Raw genomic sequence first — 25,354 nt, 5'->3', positions numbered from 1 at the left:
GATACAGTCCAATTATTTGTCAGGCTTCCCCATCTATAATGAACCAACTGATTTAAATCATTACAGAAAAGAGTGTTATCTCATTATTAGGTAACCAAATCAGAAATGTATATAACAAGAACATGAATACCACACCCTTTGGCATGTGTTCTGTACTTAGTTGCTAGGAAAGATTTTGATGTTTGTAAGGAAGATCATACTAAATTAGCCGTTTCCATGCAGCAGGTTCTGCCAAGTGGTTTGGTAAACTTCTCTCCACACCTTTCTCCTTCAGAGGTTCACAATGCACATCAGATATCTTCTCAGAAGTTTTAACATAAATATCTAACTTTAATCTGGCAGTTGCCAATCATATTTGGGCACAGAATACCCTTCAAAGCACATCTATGAACACCAGTGAAATAGCATCTAAGAAACCTTAGGTAGGAAATGGTGAACTTAAAACTAAATGTAAAATAGCAAACTCCAGCAGAGGAAAAATCAGGAAACAATATGGTAACAAGAGGCATATTTTATTAAGTTTTCCCAATAATTGGAAACATTGCTTCTAAAATGCAAGTTACAATTCAAATGATACCACGAGTAACTGGGATACATATTGAGTATTTTCAGAGACCAGCTTCCATATCTTGATCACTAAATGGAAAGATTCTTCAGAAGAATAGCCCCTTACCCTACATACAGAAGGAGAAAAAAAAAATTAAGGATGCCATGATGATATCTATCAAATAACTGGAAAACATTTTAAAAGTCAATTTAGTGTACACTATTGACATGTAAAAAAACACAAATGAATTTGTAGTGAACATTTCCATAAGGAAGATATTCCATCTAGGAGGATGATAAACTCATGTTGAATATATGCTTGAACTACGATACTACAAGGAAAGAAACACTTTTTATGAAGCCCAATTTCTAATGTCATTATAATTAATGAAAGGAAATTACTTGAGTTATCTCCAACATTTAAAAGGGCATTCTTTAACTACTTGGCCTAAATTTGAAGATATGTGATTCCTCTGTTTCACTCCAGAGATTTATTTCTACCTACCCAGCTAGCGTTACAAAATGATAAAGAACAGGTAAAGCATAGTAGGAGGAATGCAAATATGAAACAGATCTGAGAACATTACACGTTTCTCTGCCTCTACCACATACCATAAAACATACATTTTTTTGTATTGTAGAAATGTCCTGAGTATTTGTTTTGGAGAAAAAAGGTGGTTATTATAATGGGAAAAAAATTACAGTATCTTAAAAACAAACTTATTTTGAAAGTAGTAGAGTGGAATGAGTTATACATTGGGGAATAAACAGGATGCAACTAATAAGGACTAAGGGGTGAATGGGAATACTGGGAAGGTCTTTAAAATTAAGATGTTCCCTTCCTTCAAAACCTCGATAGTCCAACCTGATACTCCAACCTTGATACTCTAAACCATGACTTTGAAAATAATGACCCTGTTGAAATGAAATGAAATGAAATGAAAACCATGACCCTGTTCACATAGAGAACAGGGTCTACAGTGTATCTGCATTCTGGATCTCACCTGCCCCGACTACAGAAAAAACTATGATCTTTTTGAGGGTTAGATCCTAAGACTTAGGAACCCTGACATCTGACAATCACGGGATATTTTTGCTGTGAAGTATAATAAAACAAATGCTTCATCAGAGATTAACTTATTTGAAAACTATACAGCTACTCTGAAATATGAATGCAGGCTAAAGATAATTCACTAAATTATGACCATCATCTAATAGAGGTCTTACAAAGTTCCAAATCTCTGCCTCAGCAAACTTATTAATTCTAATAAAATCATGTATATGTACATAAAGAATGTTTATGGGTTTTTAGAATAGACAAATCTAGGAATGCTAAATTTGGGAACAAAGATCTACTTCTCTCACTTAAGAAGAAAAACGGACAGTGGTTCTAAATATTTTGTCTATCTTAAGACCATGACTGGAGCACTCGCAAAAACAGTTACTAAAAGGGAAAGTTGGGGACTAGAGTATTAAAGGAGTTGAGTAACAGTGGTCTTAAAGTTCCACTTTCTATTCTTTTGCATCTGCCAAGGAGATAAGATACCTAAAGCTAAAGACTACTTTTTGATACATGTGATTTTGGTGGTTTCTATTTTTCTAATAACCCCTAGGAACCAATTTTGATGGCCATGTGTTATGTGGAATCTCACCATTCAAGACTCTTTCATAAAGAGTCACTAAATTTGACTACTGTTTTTACTGGGGGGGGAGGGGAAGGAGGCAGGAAGCATGATAAAACAAGCACTTTACAGATGTGCACCACAACAGCACTACTATTCTAAGTGCCAAACATTAACGAAACCCAAATCATAATGCTGAAAACTAAAAAATTAGACAAAAATTAAATGGAGAACTCTTTTTTTCTTTCTTTCTTTCTTTTTTTTTTTTAAATCTTTTATAGGACAGAAACCTTAGCTCATGTCTTCTGGCTGTCATCATCTTCCACTGAACTGCACCTAAAACACAAAGAACAAGTAACAAGCAACTTTGTTTTTTAAAGAATAGGTAACAGTTTTGAAGGCATAAGATGAACTGTTTCTAGTGGAAGTTAACTTACTTATTAAATAATTATATAAAATGAAGTCACGAAAATCACCAGAAGCATCAAAATGTTAACTATTTCGAGTGAAAATAACTACCAAAGACTTGAATATGCAGCATATTATCACCAAAATAAAGTAAGTCATGGTGGGAAAATCACTACCCATTTTGGTAAGGTAGACAGCTGCACCTGTGATGCCTTATTTAAAAGGCTTCACTCTACCTGAAGATGGAAACCACCTTTTATTTATTTTTAGTAAGTCTAAACCATGAAGAGACGGGGTGTAGATTCAAAGTTGGCTTATTATATCATCTATCACCTTCCTGGCTGTAGTTCATTTCATGTCTTTAAATGGAGCAAAACCCACCAGAAGAATGCTGCTATTCTGATTTTCCATTCTTGAATGCACCAAAATGTGCATGCTTGTTGTAATTAGGTGCCTGGGTGAATAAAAAAATCCCATTTACAATTTAAAAATATTATTTAAACCCCCAAAATCTGGTTATTTTCCACAATGCTCAGGAAGACAAGCATTAATTTTACCACCCAAACAGAAAAGATGTACATACATTTCTGAAAATGCTCTCCTACCATGTTAAAAATACAAATTCCTTTGTGTTGCAAAACCAAGCTGATTTACAGGATTTTGTTTTAAATCGTTGCTAAATGTTTAACTACACATGCTGTCAGAAATAACCTTGTTAAGAAGGTGAAGCTGGTGTCTCAGCAAATCAGACCCCTTGGAGAAGGCGGTGAGTGGCCTGTGCCCCGTTTTCCTTTTCTCTTTCCGCACCATCAAAAGGAAAAGTGAGAAAATAGCAGAAACATTAGTTAAATCCTGAATTACACCCTGTAACCTACAGGAATTATCTCACTACACTGAAAGCTGACAATATCTGTAGGATTTTTTTTTTTTTGATGAAATAGTTAGGATCCTGATTATTAATAAAATGATCAACTTGTGGCTAAGCTTACATCTTTAACAAATAAATCTTTTAAAGACTTAAAGGAAGAAATGAAAGATTGCTTTTTAACTATGTATGGTTTACCTGACTTACCAGCACTGAAGACAAAAACTTTTAAAAATGGCTACAAATGCCTTGTTCACAAAAGACTTTATTATCTAGTGATGCATACTGAGAACATACAGAAATCTGCATGGTCCACTTCACATGCAGGAGAACAATCTTCACTTTACAATAAGTGAGTGTCAACTGTTTTATGCAATAGACAACACTTTAAAGTCACATTCTTAAAGAAAAGCTTCATTTACAAAAGAAATAAAAGGTAAAGAAGCAATTACCGCTTTTAAAAAGCAGCTGCTTTGTTCAAGAGTGGAAGGTTTATGCCTGTATTGAAAGACAACATGATCACAAATAATGAAAACAATGAACAAATGAAAAACACTTTTACCATAAAGCAGTACACTTTCAAAATGACATACAAATAGTTAAAAATTTCATTATGTTGTCTAACTTTTAAATATGAGGACTTTCAGAATTAGGCCTCAACATGTGTAATTAGTAAAGGAAAACTATGCCTTGTTTCTACGTCACTACGAACTGTATTTAACAAAATGTATATAAAGTCTATAGCAAGTTGATTTAAAAAAATTAAAGTTAATAAGAAACAGTACACTGAAGGCGCTCTATCCATCAAGCGCGTACTCTTCCAATTTTAAATGTGATGAACAGAACAGAAACTGTAACTATGCCACAGTTGCAATGCCAAAAAATAAAACAAGATCAGTTACCACACATGCAGGGAATTCCGCCACAAAGCTAATATCCCTCATTTGTCAACTGTTCCAGTAAAATAACATCTTAAAACACCAGTGATGTTGATGGTTTAGCTTACCTTCAGTGTACTGAATGTTGTACACAACCTGCTTTAAAAGAGGAGACCATCCCTGCAGGCAGGCTCAAGAAGGAACAGACCCCTTTCGGCACTGACTACACCAAGGGCATGCTGCTGTGGCCTGCACACACACACCTAGGAAAACGTGAATATAAACAGCATTTATGCTGGCCATTTTATCTGAAGACCAATATGAAGCCAAGTTTGCTAAAAATAAATCAACCACCCAATATTACTACTCATTTTATAACAGATGCTTTTTGTCTTTTATGTGAACTGCAACCATATACATTAGCACTGTAATTTTGTGCAGTCTTGGCAATTAAAACAGTTCTACAGTGAAATTTCACATAAGACACAAAACAGATTAACTAACATTTCTAAAAGAAATATCACCCTTGGTGTTAATTCAAATATATCATGCTTCCTCAAATTTGCTGGAGAAATATTTATAAGTTTATATACATTAATAAACTGCTGTGAAATTTCTTCAGTCTTTGTATTTAATTACTCAAACCCTTGGAGCTTCTTTCATCTCGTTTAAATTTTTTCCTGGATGAAGGCATGCTGTAGGGCCTGGTTGATGCTAATTCGTTTAGCGGGGTCCAACATTAGGATCTGGTCCAACAAGTCCTTTAGCTGGTGTACTTTTTTACGTTGGTCTTCAGGAAGTCGCTGGCACCCAATCAAGTCAGCCAACAGGTCCTTGGTTGGATTAATGGTGCTCATGACAGTAACTTTCTCCTAAAAATAATTTTTAAAAATGTGTATGTCTACATGAGTTACTAAACATATGTACCTTAATTTAAATCAGACTGCTTGGGCGTCTCAGAACTTCTAATATATATACATATGTGTGTGTGTATATATATATCATATATATATATTATCTACTCATTTAAAACTTCTACGTGACTTCCTCTATTCCCTACATCTTTTTAAGAAGTAACCGAAAAACCTGAATGAAAAAAAATCAACCCCAAGTTAGCTATGATAGTTTTTAAAAAACATATTCCAAGTTTGTAAAAAGACCAAACTGCTAACAGAAAGAAGTCTATGAAAATCCCCACACCGTTAAGTAATTAATAATAATTAACAGTAAGCACTTCCTGTTTTAACTGTCCTCTCCCTACCCCGAAGTGGTGACAGACAGACATGGAAGTGTTTGTTAAGGGCTCTGACAAAGTTAGGAACAGACAATATAAGGGGGCAAAAACAGAGAAGTCCTTACTTCAACCTGGAGGATTTGGAAAGGCTCATAGAGAATGTGTATTTCCCCTGAGGCTTGAAGTTGGATAAATTATTTTTAGGGGATGAGGAAGGAGAGGAGGCAAATAAGGTCAGGATGGTCTGTGAACAAAGGCAGAGAGGTATGACACAGCTGCCTGCCAAGTATGGACCAGGGGTGGTTTACAGAGTACCATGAGGGGGTATGCAAACTGCTCAAGACAGCAGAGGTAGAGTTCATCAGAGAGGAACCCAATGAAGGGATTTTAAGCACGGAGAATAACATGATCAGATTTGTTTTCAAAAAGATCACTCTGGTAAGCAGTCCAGAAGCTGGATGGGAGGCCAGAGAAAGAAAATGATCCAAAGAACAGAGGAAGAGGGTCTAATTATGACCTATGATAAAAACAGACTCATTATACTAGACAAACATTTTAAAATCCTTCCTCTTTCTCATAACCTCATTGTGTTTTATTCAGGAATTGGCCACCAGCAAAAAGGATTTATTTTTAGTGTTTTAAATATTCACAGCTCCTACTACCACCCAGTATTCAGCTCATTCACAATAAGAATCATTTACTGTAGCACAGTTAAAAGAGACTTACCCTCTCTGTTACTTTATCAACTTCTATATACATGAAGTTGAGGTTTTGATCAAAATGTTGGTCTTTGAATACACCTTTCCGAATCATCTGGCAATAAAGCAAAATAAAACTTGGGTTTTGAACTATTATAAAACAGTCTGGCCTACCAACAATTTGATACATAACAAGTCACAAATAGGACTTATTTAGTCTCTTCATTTAAGGATTCACTTAGATTCCTTGCTCTGGAGAGTCTAACATCTTTGAAAAAGCTAATATAAATGCTGTGCCTGAAACTATATTTTAGTAACTTGAAATTATATTTTCCCAGGCAGTGACTTAAACCAATTATAATATCACGTTGTGCTTTCACTATTCAAAATTGAGACTCAAACAAAACAAAAAATCATTTGTTCCTAGGAAAAATATTACACAGTTGGGGCCTTTTTTCTTGGCAGCTTAAGAAACCCGATGACGTTTTACAAATTATGTTCCAATAGCCCTGAAATGATACAGGTCAGACCTCATTAAAACAAATACCAACATAACTAATTTCTGTGTAACTTATTCTAAACAAGTCCAACATGAGAGAATTTGGACAGTACCTAAAAAACGTAGTGGCTTCTGACCTATATGGGGAAAAATCTGTATAATCTCTCAGAAATTCAGCAAATAAGCTGAAATCATCAAAGTTTAAGATATGGCCCTCAGGTTTATAAATGCCTAAAGTTTCTGCTTCATTTCTGAAACTAATTATTGTGGCTGAAGCATTAAGGGTGAGTTTTATGTTAGAAAGATGTCAATTTTAAGGGAGTTTTTCTTGGTATCTTCCTATCCCAAATAACTTCCAATCTTTAATAAACTGATTGCCATCAAGCTCCTTTTCCAATATTCACCCGTCATTCTCTGACAACTGAGCCCTTCTTCACATCTGAACTAACCTGACCTGCATCTTTTTTCACTCCACCTCTCAAGCATGTTTGGTGCTGTTACCAATAACGGTGTGCTCCCAAGGCTGCTTCTCTGCCCATCATTAAAGGATAATAAATGGAACAAGGGAAGAACAAAGATATGAAACAGTCAAATATACATGTATGTTGCTTAACAAATTTATGCTCATCAATCTCTCTTCCTCAATTCCAACTCTAAACTACGGCCCCCTACCCTCCTGCTTAATTTAAGAGGGTAAAGAAAAGCAAAGAGAGACATTAGAGGGGAACAGGAAAATGGAGTTCTCTTATTCACTTCTGATAGCTCTTGGCTGGTTAGACCCACTACTTTTTAAACAGCAGAAATAAACAAAAGCTAAGGAATTACAGTAGCCATACACTGGCCTTTCTGAAATGGTTTTACAGCCATTAGTGATGAGTAAAGTGTCAGCAATCCACTGGTCTACAGTAAACTATTGCTAAGGCCTTGGGGGGGGAAAAAAAAAAAATAACAGCTCGCATTAATGTCCTACCTTATTCGGCATCTTTCCTTTGAGATCCATGGCGAGCTTCAACATATGGTTATTGGTTTTGCCAGGAAATAAAATTTTTCCAGTGTAGAGTTCATATAAGGTACAACCTACAGACCACATATCTATACCATAATCATAGCTTTTACCTATAACTGAAAACAAAATGGAAGTTTAATACATGATGTCAGAAACAATCAACTATTTATTTTCATTAATAGGGGATTAATCTAGCTTGGCCTACATAACTGCAATCTTAATACCTCGCTTTGGCATTAACCTCATGTTTTTCCCCCACTAATTCTTAACAGACTCTTAAACTTAAAAACCTTAAAAAATGAGGGAATGCGGAAGGAATGGGGGGAGGGGTAGAAGGAAATGTGTATTTCTTTTCTCATTTCACCTTTGGTGGAGGTGCTAACCAGCCTCAACCAAGGCAACAGGAAGAGCAAAAACAAAGGTCCCATACAATCCATAAATTTGATAATCAGACCTTGAGTAATCAAGAGCAGTCTTCTAAAGCCGAGGATTTTCCACAATTGTTTTGCTACTCTTGTCAGACATGATCAAGACTCCTGTCACAACTACCACCATTCCACCTGAGGAGGATGAACTTGCTACGGTTCCCTTCCTCATCAATGACCTCGTGCAGCTGCTGAAGTGCGATGGAAAACAGTACTTAGACATTACATATGCTGTTTCCACTGCATATGATGGCCCAGGTCAAAGAACATTTGAAGAAACTTACTGATTTCAGGAGCACGATAAAATCTACTGACAAGATAAGGTGTTATGTCATTATCCGCAACATGTGAAGCCGACCCAAAATCGCAGAGCTTTAAAATAGTTTTTGATTCATTAACCTGCAAAACATTTTATCATGGAAGTTTAATTCATGCCAGAAATAATTAAGACAAGTAATCAGATAAAAATAATTGGCTTTGAGAAGTTACTTCCAATACTGAAAACAAAGTTACCCATTTATAATTCCTTTTCTAATTATAACTCAATTTCCTAATTATAAAAAATTAAGAGCTATCAAATATTTGATTATAATTAGTAAAATAACTTTTTCAGTGAGGAAATATGGGATAATACCAAGTACACTTAATTTTAACCAATGCTACTTTGAAAAGGGAGGGGTAGTAAGAGAAAAATCTTATTGAAGTAAAGCATCTTCTAAAAATCCCCAGAATACCTGAATAAAGTCGAGTTACTATTTAAGGGAACATGAAGACAATTCATTAATAAGGGATCAGACTTAGATTAACTTTCAATTAACTGAAGGTAACTTTCAGTTGCCAGAAAATTACAATAGCAATGAAAGCAGAGGATGATTCAGATTAAATCTGGACAAAAACGGAATAAAAACATTCTTCATCCGAAGCTGCTAGACCATCCCAAATTTAGCAATCACTTCAAGTCTAAAAAATATTAAATCCCTTAAATATAAAGAAGGTATTAGTCAAGAAAATGTTAAATATATTTGGCACAACTGATAAATATGAACTCTATATTAGTCATTTGTTTCTTTTTTTCCTTTGTAAATACTTCAACATACACAGTAACAGTGACATCTGCTGAGAAAGGCTGGAGTTGCTCCCATGGCTGCTGCCACTCATGAGTCAGAAGCATGTTCAGGATTAACAAGTGAAGGTAATTCATATTCCAGAGTCCCTTCCCCCCTTCAAAAGAGACACACACAAATTCCGAGTTGGGACTTGAACTTGGCCTACGGTTCCCACCCCAAAGAAACTTAACACTTTAAATAAATAGTCCTAGCCACTTTCTACTGGGATATCATAAAGCTTGGTCAGTGTTACAGATTGGCCCATTACAGAGGATATCCACAGAATTAAGCTATTAATGGAAATGATTATTTTTCACTGCCATATTCATAACCATTCTCTTCACCTGGGGAATCAAGAAAATCGGTATCTTCAAATGCACAAGTACTTCCGAAACTTTTTAAAGTCTAAACTGCATTCAGCTATTTAAGGATGCAGTTTAAAACCCAGAGAAATCCCAAGACAATTTTAAAATTAAAACCTATCAGTAGGACTCTTGGGCTGGCTAAAATGCCTTCAACAACCTCAGGGTATCCACACTTATACGCACTCCTAGACAACATTTATCCTCCCTGAGGAACATGGTGCTCCTACCACACTGATGGTTGAAATCCTGGGCTAAAAGCTTTGGATTTTCATTCACAAACAGCTCCCTCTAGCTTCTGATGTCTACTTCCTCCTTTCTCAGGAAGGAGACAACATTCAATGTCTGAAGTCCATGTGTAAACTTATACTAGAGTAGCAGTAACTCAAGGAAAATAAAGTTTTAAAAATAAGAGCTCCTAAAATACTGGCAAATGTTTTACTCTAACTTCTACGGTGGTTACACAGATGTTCACTGCATAGTTACCTTTACATTTTACGTATTTTATACGTTCTTTGATACAGATGGTATACTTCACAATTTAAAATAGAGAAACAAAACTGAGGTAAAAATTAACTATGAAGTTGAAAAGTCTACAATTCAATCCTAACATGAAGTCTACAATTCATTTATTTCACTGTAATTACTTAGCTCCTCTAACCCCAGGTTATATTAGATGTGTAACACACTGTAAAGTCAAACAAAACCTATTAAGATGGAATGTCTCATTATTAACGTGGTAGTCTGGAAGGATATATTTTAAGATATTAAAAAAGAAGAAAAATCTGAACTAAGAGCTAAGCTACTGATGAGGAGTCCTTAACAAACTTTAATGGCATCATAATCTTCTAAAAGTGGTACCTGGGTGGCTCAAGTCAGTTAAGCATCTGCCTTTGGCTCAGGTCATGATCTCAGGGTCCTGGGATCGAGCCCCACTTTGGGCTCCCTGCTCAGTGGAGAGTCTGCTTCTCCCTCTCCCGCTGTCCCTCCCCCCTGCTTGTGCTGTCTTAAATAAATAAAATCATTAAAAAAAAAAAAAAAGTGTAGAATGTTATTAGCAGACAAGGTAGGAATTCCCCAAGTTGTGAACACACCCCCAACTCTGAATACCTCAGAACAGGGGTGAATAAATGGTGCCAGGGAAGGAAGCGGTATGTGTGTATTCATCGCTCCCCTATGATAATGTATTACTTCTAAATTTAAAAAACACAAACCCTGTGAAAGCTGCATATTACCATCCCAGAAGTCTTTAGTTAAGAGATGAAGAATGTGAAAGGAACGCCTTTCAACGTAACATCTAATCACAACCTAGCTCTGCTGTCTTTGGGCCCCTCCTGGGCACCTATAAAACACTACTCCATACCTCTATTTAAGAGATAATTCCTTAAATGTCTCTAAGCCTGTCAGACCACAAATTAGAGAACAAAGACCTGTGAACACCATTTCAAAACAGCAACATGTGCATTTTTGTGTTTAGATACCAGAGGAAGCCCATCATTACTACATTAAGGCACTTTTGGGATTTGTGTGTACTCCAAATCCATCAATCTAAGGGAAAAAATTGAGAAAATAGCCTATTTCCTCTTTCTTTATACTTTACTATAAAATTTCATGGACCAATTTCCAAAAAAGTAAACACTGGTTAAGTCCTTTGTAATGAGTAATATGCTGAGTTATTAAGACATCATTTCTAGAATAATACAGTGGTTATCACATTACTGGCAAGAACCTATATGGATATACAAGGTGGCCTGATTGATTGACTTACCAGGATATTGTCTGGCTTGATATCTGCATGTAGGATATTGCATCTTTTAAGGAGTTTTAATGCCAAGAACAACTGCTGACTGTAGGATCTTACAGCTTTAATATGAAGACCAACATCCTTACCATATTTTTTTAACACCTCTCGTAAATTCATACTTTTAGGAGAGAAAAAAAAAACCCACAAAATTAGGGCTTAAAATGCAAAATGGAAATAAAAAAGGCAAAACCATGTTCAAGCATGAAGTAAAATCAAATCCAAAACATTAACTAAAATGAAAGTATCTGTTCATGAGCCCAGATGTTTAATGAATTATTCTACACTAAAATGAGAGCACATGAACCTGTATATAAATAAGACAGTTTTCCAATAAAACTCAATTTTCAAAATAAATGGAAGGGAAGACACACAATGGTAAAATTCCTATTGATTTTAGAATGGGTTTACATTTGAAAGCCCAAAACTGAAGCCATACTTTTGAAGATCAAAACTATTTCTACTTCACTACTCCCATTTCTTTTTATTACATTGTGATCCTTCCTTGGAAGTATTTAACTTTCAGAGAATCTCTGTTGAGCTGAAGGCTACATAAGGTTACTATCTGACACATAGTATGTGGTCAATTACGGTCTTTACATTAATGATTGTCATGAAGCTAGTTCTTAACCAAAAGTAAAAAAACAAAACCAGAGCTAACTGGAAAAAATAAACATCCAGAAATCTGTCATGGTGTTTATCTAAATTTTTAGTAATGTACAGGTTTGACAGTGTACCTTAGAGGCTCAAATACGAGACAGAGATGCTGTTTGTGATAAAAGTGTCTGAAGAGTCGCAAACAATGAAATTTGTCATCAGGATCAGCATCATTAAGTTTTTTCAGGAATTCTAGTTCTTTTAAGCCAGTTTTTTGCCTGAAAAGAAAATTAGTTCAAAACTGAATACAGAATTTAAGAAAACTAAATATTTACCAGTTCCAGTCTGATTTACCATAGGTGATAAGTAGTTTGGATTTTTAAGTACTAATAGTAAATCTGTTGAGGAATGACAAGTCTGTAGGTCACTCACACAATACTTTATATTTAGTGAAATATGGTTTCCACGGAGCTTATTTCCACAATAATTAACAGAAAAAAACATTGGAGGAACAAACCTACCCTGCCTGAAGGGAATTCAATCTTCCACATTTTCTTTTTTCTCTGGGGGCGGGGGGGTGTGGGTGGAGGGAGAGGGAGAATCCTAAGCAGGTTCCACGCCCAGCTCAGAGCCAGATGTGGGGCTCAATCTCACAACCCTGAGATCATGACCTGAGCTGAAATCAAGAGTTGGACGCTCAACTGACTGAGCCATGCAGGTGCCCCCAATCCTGCATATTTTTATTTAAAAAATGTCTTGATGTAAATGCTATTTTAACAAAAATGGAACCACACTATATAAGAAACTAAGAATGGATGTCTTACCAAGTATTAACATTTGGTTTTCCTCTAAAATTCTAGTTATAATTTGTCAGTAGGCCATATTTTTAAAATGGCTTTAAAATATTTTCTAAGCCTAGGGCAGCTGAAGATGTTAATATACATCTGTAACATTATGCCCAGTGTTTTAAAGCCGATGGCAAGTTGACTTTAACATCAGCTCAGTGTGTGGTATAGACTGTGCTTATTAAAACCTATGGGTATGGCAATTACCTCTATTGTATAAAAGAAAAAAAGGCAGCAGATTCACTACCAGACTTCTGTTATTTTATAACTTCAATACTTTTACAGATTGTGTTACTTTTTAAAAATGTTCATTTGTGACTACCTGTGTTTTTAGGTTTCATTACATAGGTCTTCTGAACTTACATGAGCTCATTGTTTCTGATGATTTTTACTGCCACTTCTTGGTTGGCTCTTGCATTATCTCTGGCTCGTACGACATTACTGAAGACACCCTGGCCAGTGTAGCCATATACATTGTAACGCTTATCTAGGACTTCACCTATGTTCACACCTGAAAAAGTAAATTAAGAAACGGGAATTTCGACCATAGTAAATACTTACTTAACAAAACTATGAGATACATATAATAAAGCAAAAAGAAACACAGCGCAGTCACTTAAAAAAAACCGTGTCAAATCTCTACTGTGTGCCTGGCTTCCTAGACACCACGGAGAATCAAAGACGAGCCTCCATCAGTCACTCTTTCATAATGTGGTTCAAGCTGCATGCCCACTTCCTATCAACTGCTAAGGATTTTAACATTGAGTAGGGAAGAAATGTGCTCACTGAAGTGTTTCCAACTGTAGTCCTGCATGACAAATACTGCATGATTGGCATCCCAAGTTCCTGTATGTCGTTTTTCTTGGTTTCAGATCAAGACGAGCAAGTGACGTTCCCCCTTCCTCCTGGAGGATTATCTCATGGCTGAAAACAACTTTGATTAGATTTAAGTTGCACATCAAGTCTTCACCTCACTTCTATTCATGAAGCTCCTGAGCTGCTTACTAAAATACAACATGGGTTCATGCAGCTATTAGATGTGCCACACATTTTAAGTGATGGCACTGTGACGTGACTTTCAGAGTTCTCCAACATGTAACTTCATCAAGCAACATACTTCTACAAAATGTTGTAATGAACCCTAAAATTAATCAGAACTGTGAACTTACGGTAATAGCCTTCTGCATCTGTCCAGTTATCCCTGAGGTTGGGATTCTCTTTGAAATCTTTTCCAATGCCAGCAGCCCGAAGACGGGCACTCTGAAATGGAGGAGGCAACAAGAGAGCCATTTATCTAACAGCTACTACTCATCAGGCAGATTCTTAAAGCACTTCCTTTAAAACCAAAATGGGGAAAACCAGCTATAATTTAATAAAAACATTTTAGCCAAATTAAGTCAACTCCTACCGTCACCTACGTAAATGCAATACAGCTGAAAACATGACTGATTACCAAAGTCTCACATCACAGTAATGCTCAGGAAAAAAATTAACAAAGTTACCTTCAAAAACTCTTAGTAATATGACTAGGGGATTATAAATGAAAATAAAAACTCAAAACCAGATCTGGTTTTTACAGTTATTAATAGACAGAGGAGGACAAAAATTATAGATGGGCACTCAGTTAACAGCGTTCAACTCTCTCTCCTACAATTTTCACATTTCTTTTACTGCTTTGTCCACGAAACACCCCTTGATTTCTCTTCCCATATATGCTGCACTAACAGTTGGTGTGAGAAATTAAGAGTATGTGTAACTTCTGAAGAGCATGACACATCACTTTCCGTGATACCCGGAAGACCCTTCACTATCATCCAAGTAATGATAGGCGGGGATACTTTCACTGGCTTAATCATTTCATCCTCTCTTAACCTAGCTTTGTTTTGGTGTTCCGGTTGCAAAATATAGATACATTACTTAAGCCAATGACAATGTCCTCAGGGTCCTAGACACAGACTGTTTAATCTTACTCTATTTTTTTCTCTATTTTATGTTTGGCCCTCCACCTTCCCTTGCCAAAGCCTCCTTATTTCTCATGTTCTCTTGAATTTATAATGAAAATGGTCTCATACTTTTAAATATGTTAAAACTTTTTCAAGAAAAGTCATTAATAGCTAAAAAACCAAAATTTCTTAACCCCTTCTTTGTAATAACATTCCCAACTCTTCAGTGAATGTATTAGGATCCAAATCCCAAGTTCTCATTCACCCACAATATAGAAGCCCAAAGTGGACTCTGTTTTAAACCAGGCCTGGAAATTACTGACATCATCTTGTCTCAGCTAACTATGTATCCCCGCCCCCCTGCCCCAGTTTGTAAATCCAAAAAAAAGTTGTTTCAAAAAAATAACTACACGTTTAAGTCATTTGGTGTTTAACTTTTCGGAAGCTCTCAAATCGTTCTGCCATACTTTTTAAAATCTTAACCTAATTTTAGACTTCGAGAAATGCTGCAACACTACTACAAAGAGTTTCCAGATACCATTCATTCAGACTGTCCAAGTGTTAACATTTATTAATTTGCTTTATCCTTTTCTCTCTCTATATACAACACACATACTTATTATATATATGTATAATTATTTTTTTAATAAAGATTTTATTTGACACACACGGGGGAAGGAGGGGGGCGAGCAAGCACAAGCAGGAGGGAGCGGCAGGCAGGGGAGAAGCAGGCTCCCCACTGAGCAAGGAGCCCGATGTGGGGCTCAATCCCAGGACCCTAGGATCATGACCTGAGCCAAAGGCAGCCGCCTAACCGACTGAGCCACCCAGGCACCCCTATATATATTTTAATAGTTATGTTTTTATGACTTAAAATTACTTACATCAAAGTAGGCAGCAAACATATCATCAGATTCGGTAAACATATCAGGTGCCAAGAGCTTTTTCTGAGATGAACCTTAATGGAAATTAACAGTAATATTTGAAAAATGAAGGGATACAAATTAAAACACAAATAAGTCATTAATGTAATATCACTAGCAATTCAAACCTGCACATCAGTTTTTCACTAATACCCAACTTAAAGTCACTTTGTAACACTTAAAATCTAGAAAGCTATCCACTTTTTACTAAAAGGATGCATTTTAGAAAGTTGAAAGACCTAATGTCAGTATTTTCTCCACTGTTAAATTAATATGCTAATAGCTAAATTAATTATGTATTACATTCAAAGTTCCTCTTCAAAAGGTTAATACCCCCACTATAGATCTAGATCTCTATGTATCTCTCCCCTAAAAAGTCCAATAATCCCCAAGAAAAACTGGGCAAAATAAAAGGAGTTCCTTAAAAAAAGAAAGGAAGAAAGAATGCAAGGGCTTTAAGGATATGAACACACACCCAATCTCACTTATAGTAAGGGAAATACAGATTAAAATTATAAAGAAATACCCTTTCTCTTTTGAGATAGGCTAAAAAACCTGAAAGTATGATAACATCCTGGTAACAAGGCCCTGATAAGCAAGTACTCAAACATTACTTGCAGGAGGCAAAACTGTGCAAGCCTTACAGAGTGAAATTTGGAAACATAGCACATTATACTCTTTTGACCCAGCAACCCCACTTCTAGGAAATTATTTCAAAGATACAGTTTTAGCATTAAAAAAATGACTTAATGCACAATGCCATTATAATTAATGCTCCAATGAATAATAACAACTGGATACAACCCAAACATCCACCATTAGAAGACACAGTGAATAAGCCGTGGCACATTCATTACACTGGAATAGCACAGAGCTGTAAAAAGGAATGAAGATCTTTTCATACTGATGAGTGTGTATATATTTGTGTGTGCTTGTGTAGGCAAAATACAAATACACATGTGAAAGACATTTTAATAATCAAATAGAAAATTCCTAAAAATCAAAAGCAATTAAAATAAACCCAAATCTATCAAATGGGTGGTATAACCATACCAAAGTATTTCAAATGACTTTACACCTTGGAATGTATCCCAAGGATAAAAAGAATCATTAAATTTTCAATTTGCATTCACTACATTGAATATTGGTGATCATACTGGTAACTGTAAATAAAAGCTTCAAAATAACCTAAATAATCAATGTTATTGGGAATCATGTTTTTCACTATAAAAGAAGTAAGTCAAAAATCAAAGAGGTTAATAAGAACCCTGTAATCTCAAGTTTGAATTGGCAATTTTTCAGTATGAACCTCCCCTTTCCAAAAATGCAGAAATGCACGTCCTAGCTTGGTCCACTGAAAAATCCCATGAATAATGGGCACTCCTAAGTGCTTTGTGAAGTCTAAATGGCATTTCCTATTAAATGGAACCCGGGTTCCTTGCAGCAATAGCTGCTTCTATTCTGGGACAAGATATGCACAAGGTGAGCCTGTGATATCTTACAATGTGGTAGAACGGAGTTTGCAAATTACAGAGTGGGGCAAATTTGGTCCCCTGCTTGTTTTTATATGGCCCATTTTTACATTTTTAAAGGTTTTAGGGAAAAACATAAGAATATTTTGTGACATGTGAAAATTATATGAAATTTAAGTTTTGATGTCCACACAGTTTTTTTCGGAACACAGCTGCTTTGGCATTACAACAGCAGAGTTCAGTAGTTGGAACAGAGAAAAAAAACGCATAAATTACAAAAGCCTAAAATATTGACTATCTGACCTTAAACAGTTGCCAGCCCGTCCTAGAAAGAAACATAATATATTAATACCAATAAATCCTGTAGGGTTTAGATCAAAAAGACAATGGAAACCAACTTAAAAATGCTCCCTCCCTCCCCATCTCAGTTGGAGAGAGAATTTTAGTACATAATGATACCAAATAATAAAAACCTAACAGAAACAGCCCAAATCTCACTGGTCATCTCTGGAGGTTGTTAATGTACCAATTCTATTCTACCCTAAGTTATCAGTCAATAAAAGAAAATAACCAAGCACTTATCCTGACTTTCCTGTACAAACTATATTTCTTGGTTAACGAAAGAATGGAAACCTCTTCTTTTACAGAATTATAGCTAATAATTCAAAAGGAATTATGGAAATTTAAGAATCACGGCTTCGGAGTGTGCCCACCTGCCCCCACCCCTCATGAAACAGTGGATCTAAGGAATGATGACCAATGGCTGCTGAAACTGCCAGGTGAACAGCTGAAGGGCAACTTCATGTTAGACAGATGTGATCATCTTATCTAAACACACAATCTCAATATCAATAAAAATAGGACAAGCACACAGCACATGCCACTTGATGCGATGCAAGTACACACCACCACTTAGGCAGTATTCTTGCCAAAAAAAATTAATGTAAATGTACTCAGGTCTCTTACACTTATACTAGTTTATAAGAAACCTGGAGAATAGAAGAAATAAAGATAAATGAAACAAGAATGTGGCAAAATCACAAAAGAGAAAAGTTTATAGGACACATGGCCTCAGCATCCTCACAAGAAAATGGGAAGGATGAGAATAACTACTAAAGACTTGGAGATTAAAAGATGTGCATCTTATTTGGATTTTGATTCAAACCAACCAACTGTAATTCGAAAGATATTTAAAAATGATCAATTCTTTAGGTATAATGTTTTTTATTTTTAAAAGATTTTATTTGTTTACTTAGAGAGAAAGTGCGAGCGGGGGGAGAGAGAAGCTTCAAGCAGACTCCCTGCTCAGCATGGAGCCCAAAATGGGGCTCAATCCCAGGACCCTGAGATCATGACCTGAGCCGAAATCATGAGTTAACAGTTAACTGACTGAGCCATCCAGGTACCCAAGTAATTTTTTTTTTTTTTAAAGTCCTTATCTAGAAGAGATACACAATTTCATTTATGAAATGAAATCATGGCTGTGTTTTGCTTTAAATGACTCTAGCAAGCAAAATAGAAGGTCATGACATTTTTTTTTTTTTTTAAAATAAGCTCTATGCCCAACACCGGACTTGAACTCACAAACCCGAGATCAAGAGTCACATGCTCTACTGACTGAACCAGCCAGGTGCCCCAAACAGAAGGTAATGAATACATGAGATTCAGTACAATACTGTTTAGGTTATGTGAACTAATCAAAACATTTATAAAGGACATTCACTGGGACACATTTAACATTGTTATTACCCTAAAATTTAGGAGGGGCAACATTTCTAATCCCTTTCACTTTTACCCATTTCAAAACAATCTTTTTCATTATTTACAGAGCTAAAAATTCAGAGAAAAGCATGTCAAAACAAAAATCTAACTTACCATTATTCTGTTCAACAGTCATTAGATTATGCTTGGCTTTTACTGAGGCCTCAAATGTATCAACGTTTTCCCGTTCATACTCTTTCACATCAGCAGCTACCCTTTCCAGAATGTCATCCGGAGAAGGTGACCGTGTACAGATACTGCTCTGAGGGCTGCTTGGTTCAGATGGCACAGACATATTGCTATCTTCAGCAAGATATTTGTATTTCTGTAACAATAATACAACATATTATTTTCGTAAAATCTGATGCATATCTGCTAAGAGATATTGCACTGAAAAGACTGTCAATGTTAAAAACTTTAAAAAGGTATTGATGTCTTGATTGAATCAGATCCACAATCCCTTACATGTATTTCCAAAATCCACAAAACTCTGAAGAAGTTTTTCTACGTTTGGTGCACATTCATTAGGTGACAAAACCTCACCTGAACAGATGCGATACTATTTGTAGTCTTATTTTTATCTCCCCCAGTGTGAACATAGTATGTTTCATTGCAGAAATACTAATGTGTTTGATAGTGGGGTGCTGTTCTAGACCCCACTGATGGGGCTAAATAATATACACAGATGCACCATATTACCTTTCTAAAATTCAAATAGTTCTGAGTTCTGAAGCACATCTGGCCCCAAGGGCTGGAGATAAGGGATTGTGGACCTGGGCAAGAACAAAAAAAGATTCAACCAAGTCTCTAGGGATATCAGTTTAATAACAACAATTTCAACAGTGCCCCAGAAAAGCAAGTTTCTCTGGAATTCCAGTTTTGCCCTACATCCTCTGGTGATTCAAGTTCTTTCCTTTGCTCTGACCTCCAGTGCTAGATTTATGATTTGCTATGTATGTGTAAGCTGGCACAACTATTCTTTCCTTTTGCCTGCTATCCTCCTTATAGTATCTAAACATTTTTCACTTCTTCCAGAATGTGTTCTTTACTCCATCACTCACCTTCCCATGATCAAGAGAAAGTATTACACTTTACAGGGACTGCCATCCACAAAGGATCTAGTGGTCATGGTTCTATCTCAGGATGCCCGAGGCACAACGGACAATCTTCCAAGGAAGGTAATCTTAAATGACTACACAAAGACTTATATACAACACCCTCTCCCCACCCCATTTGCTTAATCACCTACCTCTAAACTACTTTTAAATTATTTTTGAGATGTCCCATTTAAGCAATCACATTTACACAAGAAAATCTGTTATTTTTTTAGACATTAAAATGGTTTCCCCCCCAACATAGAAACAGATGTAATTACATAATTTTTTGCTAAATGAAATTCCAAAAAACAAAAACAAACCAAAAGAAAAAAACCACTTCAAATTTTGCCTTATAGTTTATATCTGAATCCTAATATATAACAAAAAAAGAGCAACCATTTCAACTTAAGAAATTATCATCTTTTCAAATCTCATAATCTCACATATACGTTTCCTTAAGACTTAATCAATTGCTACTACCATCGATTCTTTATTAAAGTAAAAACCTTTTTTGCTAAGAGAGTAATTATTTAAAAAGATTGCTCAAACTTTACTAATATCACATACCTGAACAATTGCCTGCCTCTGTATTCTTCTCTGTTCTATTAGGGCTTCTTCATCTTCTTCCTCTACATCAAAGTCTTCAAGGCTTAAAAAAAAAAAAAATTGCACATATATACATACAATTTCAAACATCCTTAGACAGTCACAAACCATAACTATTACACAGTTTAAAAATAAAAACTAGAAAACATAGGTCATCCGCAAGTTCCAGCAAATGTCTTAAGCCATCTTACTCTCTTTATCCTGTTTCTAAACTCTCTCAGTTGCCTGGTTTGGAATCCTGGCAAGTAATTTAACCCTCTGTATCTCATTTTCCTCCTCACTTGTTTCATGGCACCAAACTAGGGAACAAAAAGATCCTTAAGTTCAAAAAAGTGACCCCTGGCTCTACCATGACCTTGCTATTACTAAAGTCATTTCACCTAGCCAGCCTCAGTTTTAACCCCTAACAGAGTAAGAGACACGTAAGAAAACTAGTACCTTCTCTGGGTCACAGAAAGCTACAGATCCTTGGAAAGCTATGGATCCTTTCCCTATCAAAAATATGTATGTAAATATTCGCATACAATCTGACGAGGAATGTGGCTCTACCCGCAGACACTGCCCCACTGGTCCCAATTTCCTCCCGTAAGAACTCCGAATCTTTACAATCCCTCCCCGCACGGCCTCTTTTATGATCTGCTGAATGTTCACTCCACACCAGTAAGCAAACTGCATTCTCAAGGTATCAGGATCTATGTTTAACACCCTTCCCTTAACTTGCATATCACCTAGCTCTGACTGGGCTTTCTTGACCTTAGCACTACTGACATTTTGATAATTCTTTGTTATGGAAGAGGGCGTTGTCCTGTGCATTAGCAGATGCTGAACAGTATCTCTGGTCTCTAGCCACAAGATGACAACCAAAAATACCTTTAGAGATTGCCAAAATGTCCTCAGAAAGGCAAATTACCCCCAGCTGAGGACCACTGCTCTAAATTATCTTATTTTTTGAGATGTTCTATCTAGACAACTAAATTCACATTAAAAAAATTTTATCCACTAGACAGTGAAATGTTTCTGTATTTTCCACACTGTAACAGGCATACCTAACACCAGATAGCTTCAACTGCAAAGGATGTGTCATTTTACACGAACTGAAAAGTTTAAAAATTACTATACCCCCCACCCCCAACCACTGTAAAACTGGTAATCAAGATTGGTAAGGCTATCTAATAGATCTGCTGTCTCTAACAAAAATGAAAAAGGGAAGGCTCATGATATTCATTCCAGTCAAAACTGGAACCTCTAAATTCAGAAAACCATGACCTCTGCCATATAATTTTAACCTATAAAATATACACAAAAATTAATTTTTAAATTCAGGACCTAATTAATAGATTCACTTACAATATCCAGGTGGAAATTAAAAGATTTCCAGGTCAAACAGTACTTGTCTAAATTGGAAAAAGGAAATTATGGGAAATTCCATTCTTACTTATCATCAGATGAAGATTCTTGTTCAACTTTCATTCCTTCAGAAAGACTTCCTTTAAATTTATCTTCCTTTATTTTGCTTCTGCTTCTACGTCTACGACCACCCCGTGATCGAGACCGCCTTCTCAAGCGTGACCGGCTCCTCCGACCTCTGTCCCTATTGGGGGGGGGGGAACATACATACACACATTTTAAAGGTCAATTAAAGGTAGAGAAGCTGTGGGTGTGTTGGGGGCAGTAGTATACAGAACTCTTTCTACTTTTCAAAAGCTCAATTTTGCTGTGAACCTAAAGCTGTTCTAAAAATGAAATCTTTTAAAAAGGGGTTAATTAAAAATTTAAAAGTAAAATAACATCAGAAAGATTGGGTTAATCAGCTTAATTGAAGAGAACTAAAATACAGGTATTGTTCTTACTGGACTGCAAAGGGGCACAAAAGAACTCTGGGGGCAACAGAAATGTTCTTGATTATGGTGATTATGTGTTTGTCAAAACTCATATAACTTTACAGCAAAAAGGGTGAATTTATTTTATGTGAATATGTTTCAATAAAACCGAGTTTAAAAAGAGATCACTGCTAATAAGATATAGAAAAGACAAATGTGACAAAAATTCCAAGTCTAATTAACATGCCCCTCAGACATTTTTATAAGTGCATAAAGATCTTGCCTCATGTGTAACAGAAACTGATATTACAGCTCAAGCATTAAAGGTGAAGTTTATGCTGGAAAGATGCTATGGAACTCCAAACAAAAGGCTGCTAAGTCTACAAAGAATTGGCAAACTCTGGTTAATGTCACATCTGTCTACCATGCTTATGTCACATTTCTCAAGAAACCTTACTAAAATAACATGAAAGGAACAACTGAAAAGAAAACCCTCAGGCAAAGAGAATGAGAAGAACTATGACAACAGAAATGTCAACAAAATCTTGATGTGCAAATTGGATAGAATAGCAATAAATCAAATTTAAATATCAGTCCAACAGGAATAGACAAGGTAAATAAGAAAGAAGTAAATGCATGCCACAAAACCCAAGAAAGCCTCACGAACTGGAGACACCATATTCTGTTGGATGTGGTGTGAGGTAAAAGCTAAAAAGAACTGGTTGAAAGCCTTAGCAACAACTTGCCTCTGTATAGTTCAAATGCCAAAAACCCCCCTTCACATTCTGGCATAATACTTAAAATTTATTTTATAGAGAGGTGTTGGTTGTTATAAAAACTGACCCAAGGTAGCAGGGAGGCACAGTACTGAACATTAAAGGATTAAGGGAAAGTCTACATTATGAAGAACCACCACTCTCCAGGCAAACATGACAATATTCTCCAGCAGATGAGAGGATTCTGGAAAACTGCTAGCCCAAAAGAACAGGACTATAGTCATTGATATGCTAAAGAGATTTAGTTACACTGAAGTGATACCCACTAATCCACAAATTCTACATTCTCAGAATGGAAGAAAGCTTCCATTCAGCTTTCACAGTGGCTAAGTTTTAAATGAGAATAGGCAACAAGAAGGATCCAGCTGTTTATGAGTAAAGTCCTCAAATGAAAAAAGGTAAGGAACAACAAAAGGAATCTGGGAAGAAACAAAGTATAGGTAAGGAAACTATCAAGAACAAAAACTCCATAAAATAAATTCATTATCATCTTTGACCTAAGAGATGCTATTTCTATAAAACATGAGTAAAATGTCATAAAAAAAATTAAACAGCCAACAAGTCTTAGAAATAAAAATAAATATACATGAGCACAGGGGAAAAAAATCAATAGAAAGGTAAGAAGGGTGAATGGGAAAATCTCCTAGACTGAAAGTAGAACAAAAGGACAAACATCAAAGATGACTGTGTGTGGGGGGAAATCAGTGGAACAATACAGAAGGTCCAGTGGGGGGGGGGGGGGGGAGAGACAATGGGCAAGAAGGAAACCAAAACAAAAGAGAGAAAACTTCCCAGAATAGGCAGCCATAATATTTCTGCTTTAAAGGGCCTACTTAGTGCCCAGCAAAATCAATGGAAAGAGACATGCACCAAGGCACGTTATAGTGGAATTCCAGAATGCAGGACATTTATTATAAAGAGAGGGAGAGAGAAAAAGCAAGTCCTCTAAGAAATGCCCAGGCATCAGAACAGGACTTCTCAATAGCAATCAATATTGGAAACCAGAAATCTGTGGAATAACAATTTCAAAGTTCTTAAGAAAAAAATTATTTCAACTTGCAATTCTACTCCTTGACAAATCAAATCAGCAATGGGGATTTAAAAAAAAGGGGGGGCTTTTAAGAAACAAAAGTCCCCAAAAATGTCCTTTTCATAGGAAGCTGTTGGAGATGCATTAACAAAGCAAGGAAGTAAAACCTGAAGATGCTGGATACAGGAAAGGGAACCACAAAATAAGACAGAAACAAGGGAATATCCAGAGGACAGAAAAGGGAAAAAAATTCTACAATAACTGTACAAGCAGGCCTATTAGTCAGTTTGGAGACAGAAGGCTAGAAGCATTAGGAGGAAGGTCTTTCCTTGCCCCCTTCCCCTGACTACTTGCTCAGCAATGAGCAATAGGCACAAGAGCATAATGACTGTAACAACAACATAGAGAAATGTGATACAATTAGGTAGAAAAGAAAGTGTGATGGGTGGAATTAAAAAAAGTAATTGTTGGGGTGCATGGGTGGCTCAGTTTGTTAAGCATCCAACTCTTGATTTCAGCTCAGGTGTTGATCTCAGGGTTTTGAGTTTAAACCCCATACTGGGCTCCACTATGAGCGCGGAGTCTACTTAAGAAAGGAAAAGAAAAGAAACTGTCCAAAGTAAGATTGAATCAATAGATAACATAGCAATAACTTCAAAAATTTAAACATACACAACCTCAGACAAAGCACTTCTACTTCAAGAAATCTAGTATACAAAAATACTCAGAGATAATGTAAAGATGTATCCACTGGTTAGAATATAAGCCATTGGTGTGCTGTCTTTTTAAACTACATTCATGTATTAGCTCAATTAAAAATGTTAAAAAATTGGCAAATTAAAAGTCCACTTATGTTTGAGTTAAAATGTTTAACACACAGGGCTGTGTGAGTGGCTCAGTCGGTTAAGTGGTAGACTTGGTTTCAGCTCAGGTCATGATCTCCGGGTTGTGAGATGGAGCCTGAGGCTGGCTCTGTGCTCAGCAGGGAGTCTGCTTTGAGATTCTTTCCCTCTGCCCTTCCCCCCACTTGCATG

At 36.1% G+C, this 25,354-nt stretch overlaps 1 protein-coding gene across 7 annotated transcripts in view; it reads right to left on the bottom strand.

The window, feature by feature from the left end:
• Positions 1-493: 493 nt before the first annotated feature.
• Positions 494-25,354, bottom strand: part of PRPF4B (pre-mRNA processing factor 4B) — a 38,012-nt gene continuing 13,151 nt past the window's right edge. The window contains exons 4-20 of one of the 7 annotated variants that reach the window (XM_035030762.1): positions 22,130-22,285; positions 20,656-20,737; positions 19,106-19,316; positions 15,720-15,793; positions 14,062-14,152; positions 13,256-13,403; positions 12,188-12,325; positions 11,418-11,571; positions 8,466-8,580; positions 7,721-7,872; positions 6,280-6,366; positions 4,913-5,191; positions 4,448-4,582; positions 3,894-3,939; positions 3,288-3,373; positions 2,459-2,504; positions 494-674 (exon numbers count right to left, since the gene is read on the bottom strand). In XM_035030762.1, the coding sequence (XP_034886653.1) occupies positions 4,988-5,191; positions 6,280-6,366; positions 7,721-7,872; positions 8,466-8,580; positions 11,418-11,571; positions 12,188-12,325; positions 13,256-13,403; positions 14,062-14,152; positions 15,720-15,793; positions 19,106-19,316; positions 20,656-20,737; positions 22,130-22,285 (1,612 nt within the window). In that variant the 3' untranslated portion in view covers positions 494-674; positions 2,459-2,504; positions 3,288-3,373; ... (1 more) ...; positions 4,448-4,582; positions 4,913-4,987. Of the gene's footprint in view, positions 675-2,458; positions 5,192-6,279; positions 6,367-7,720; positions 7,873-8,465; positions 8,581-9,261; positions 9,403-11,417; positions 11,572-12,187; positions 12,326-13,255; positions 13,404-14,061; positions 14,153-15,719; positions 15,794-19,105; positions 19,317-20,655; positions 20,738-22,129; positions 22,286-25,354 lie in introns of those variants that run through there. The other 6 variants (XM_035030759.1, XM_035030760.1, XM_035030761.1 and 3 more) reach the window with 6 other exon arrangements.

The sequence above is a fragment of the Mirounga leonina genome, unplaced genomic scaffold (assembly GCF_011800145.1).
Source record: "Mirounga leonina isolate KUSES-001 unplaced genomic scaffold, KU_Mleo_1.0 Mir_366, whole genome shotgun sequence".
Classification (NCBI taxonomy): Eukaryota; Metazoa; Chordata; class Mammalia; order Carnivora; family Phocidae; genus Mirounga; species Mirounga leonina.
The sequence above is the reverse complement of the archived record's forward strand: the minus strand, read 5'-3'. Positions and strand labels throughout refer to the sequence as shown.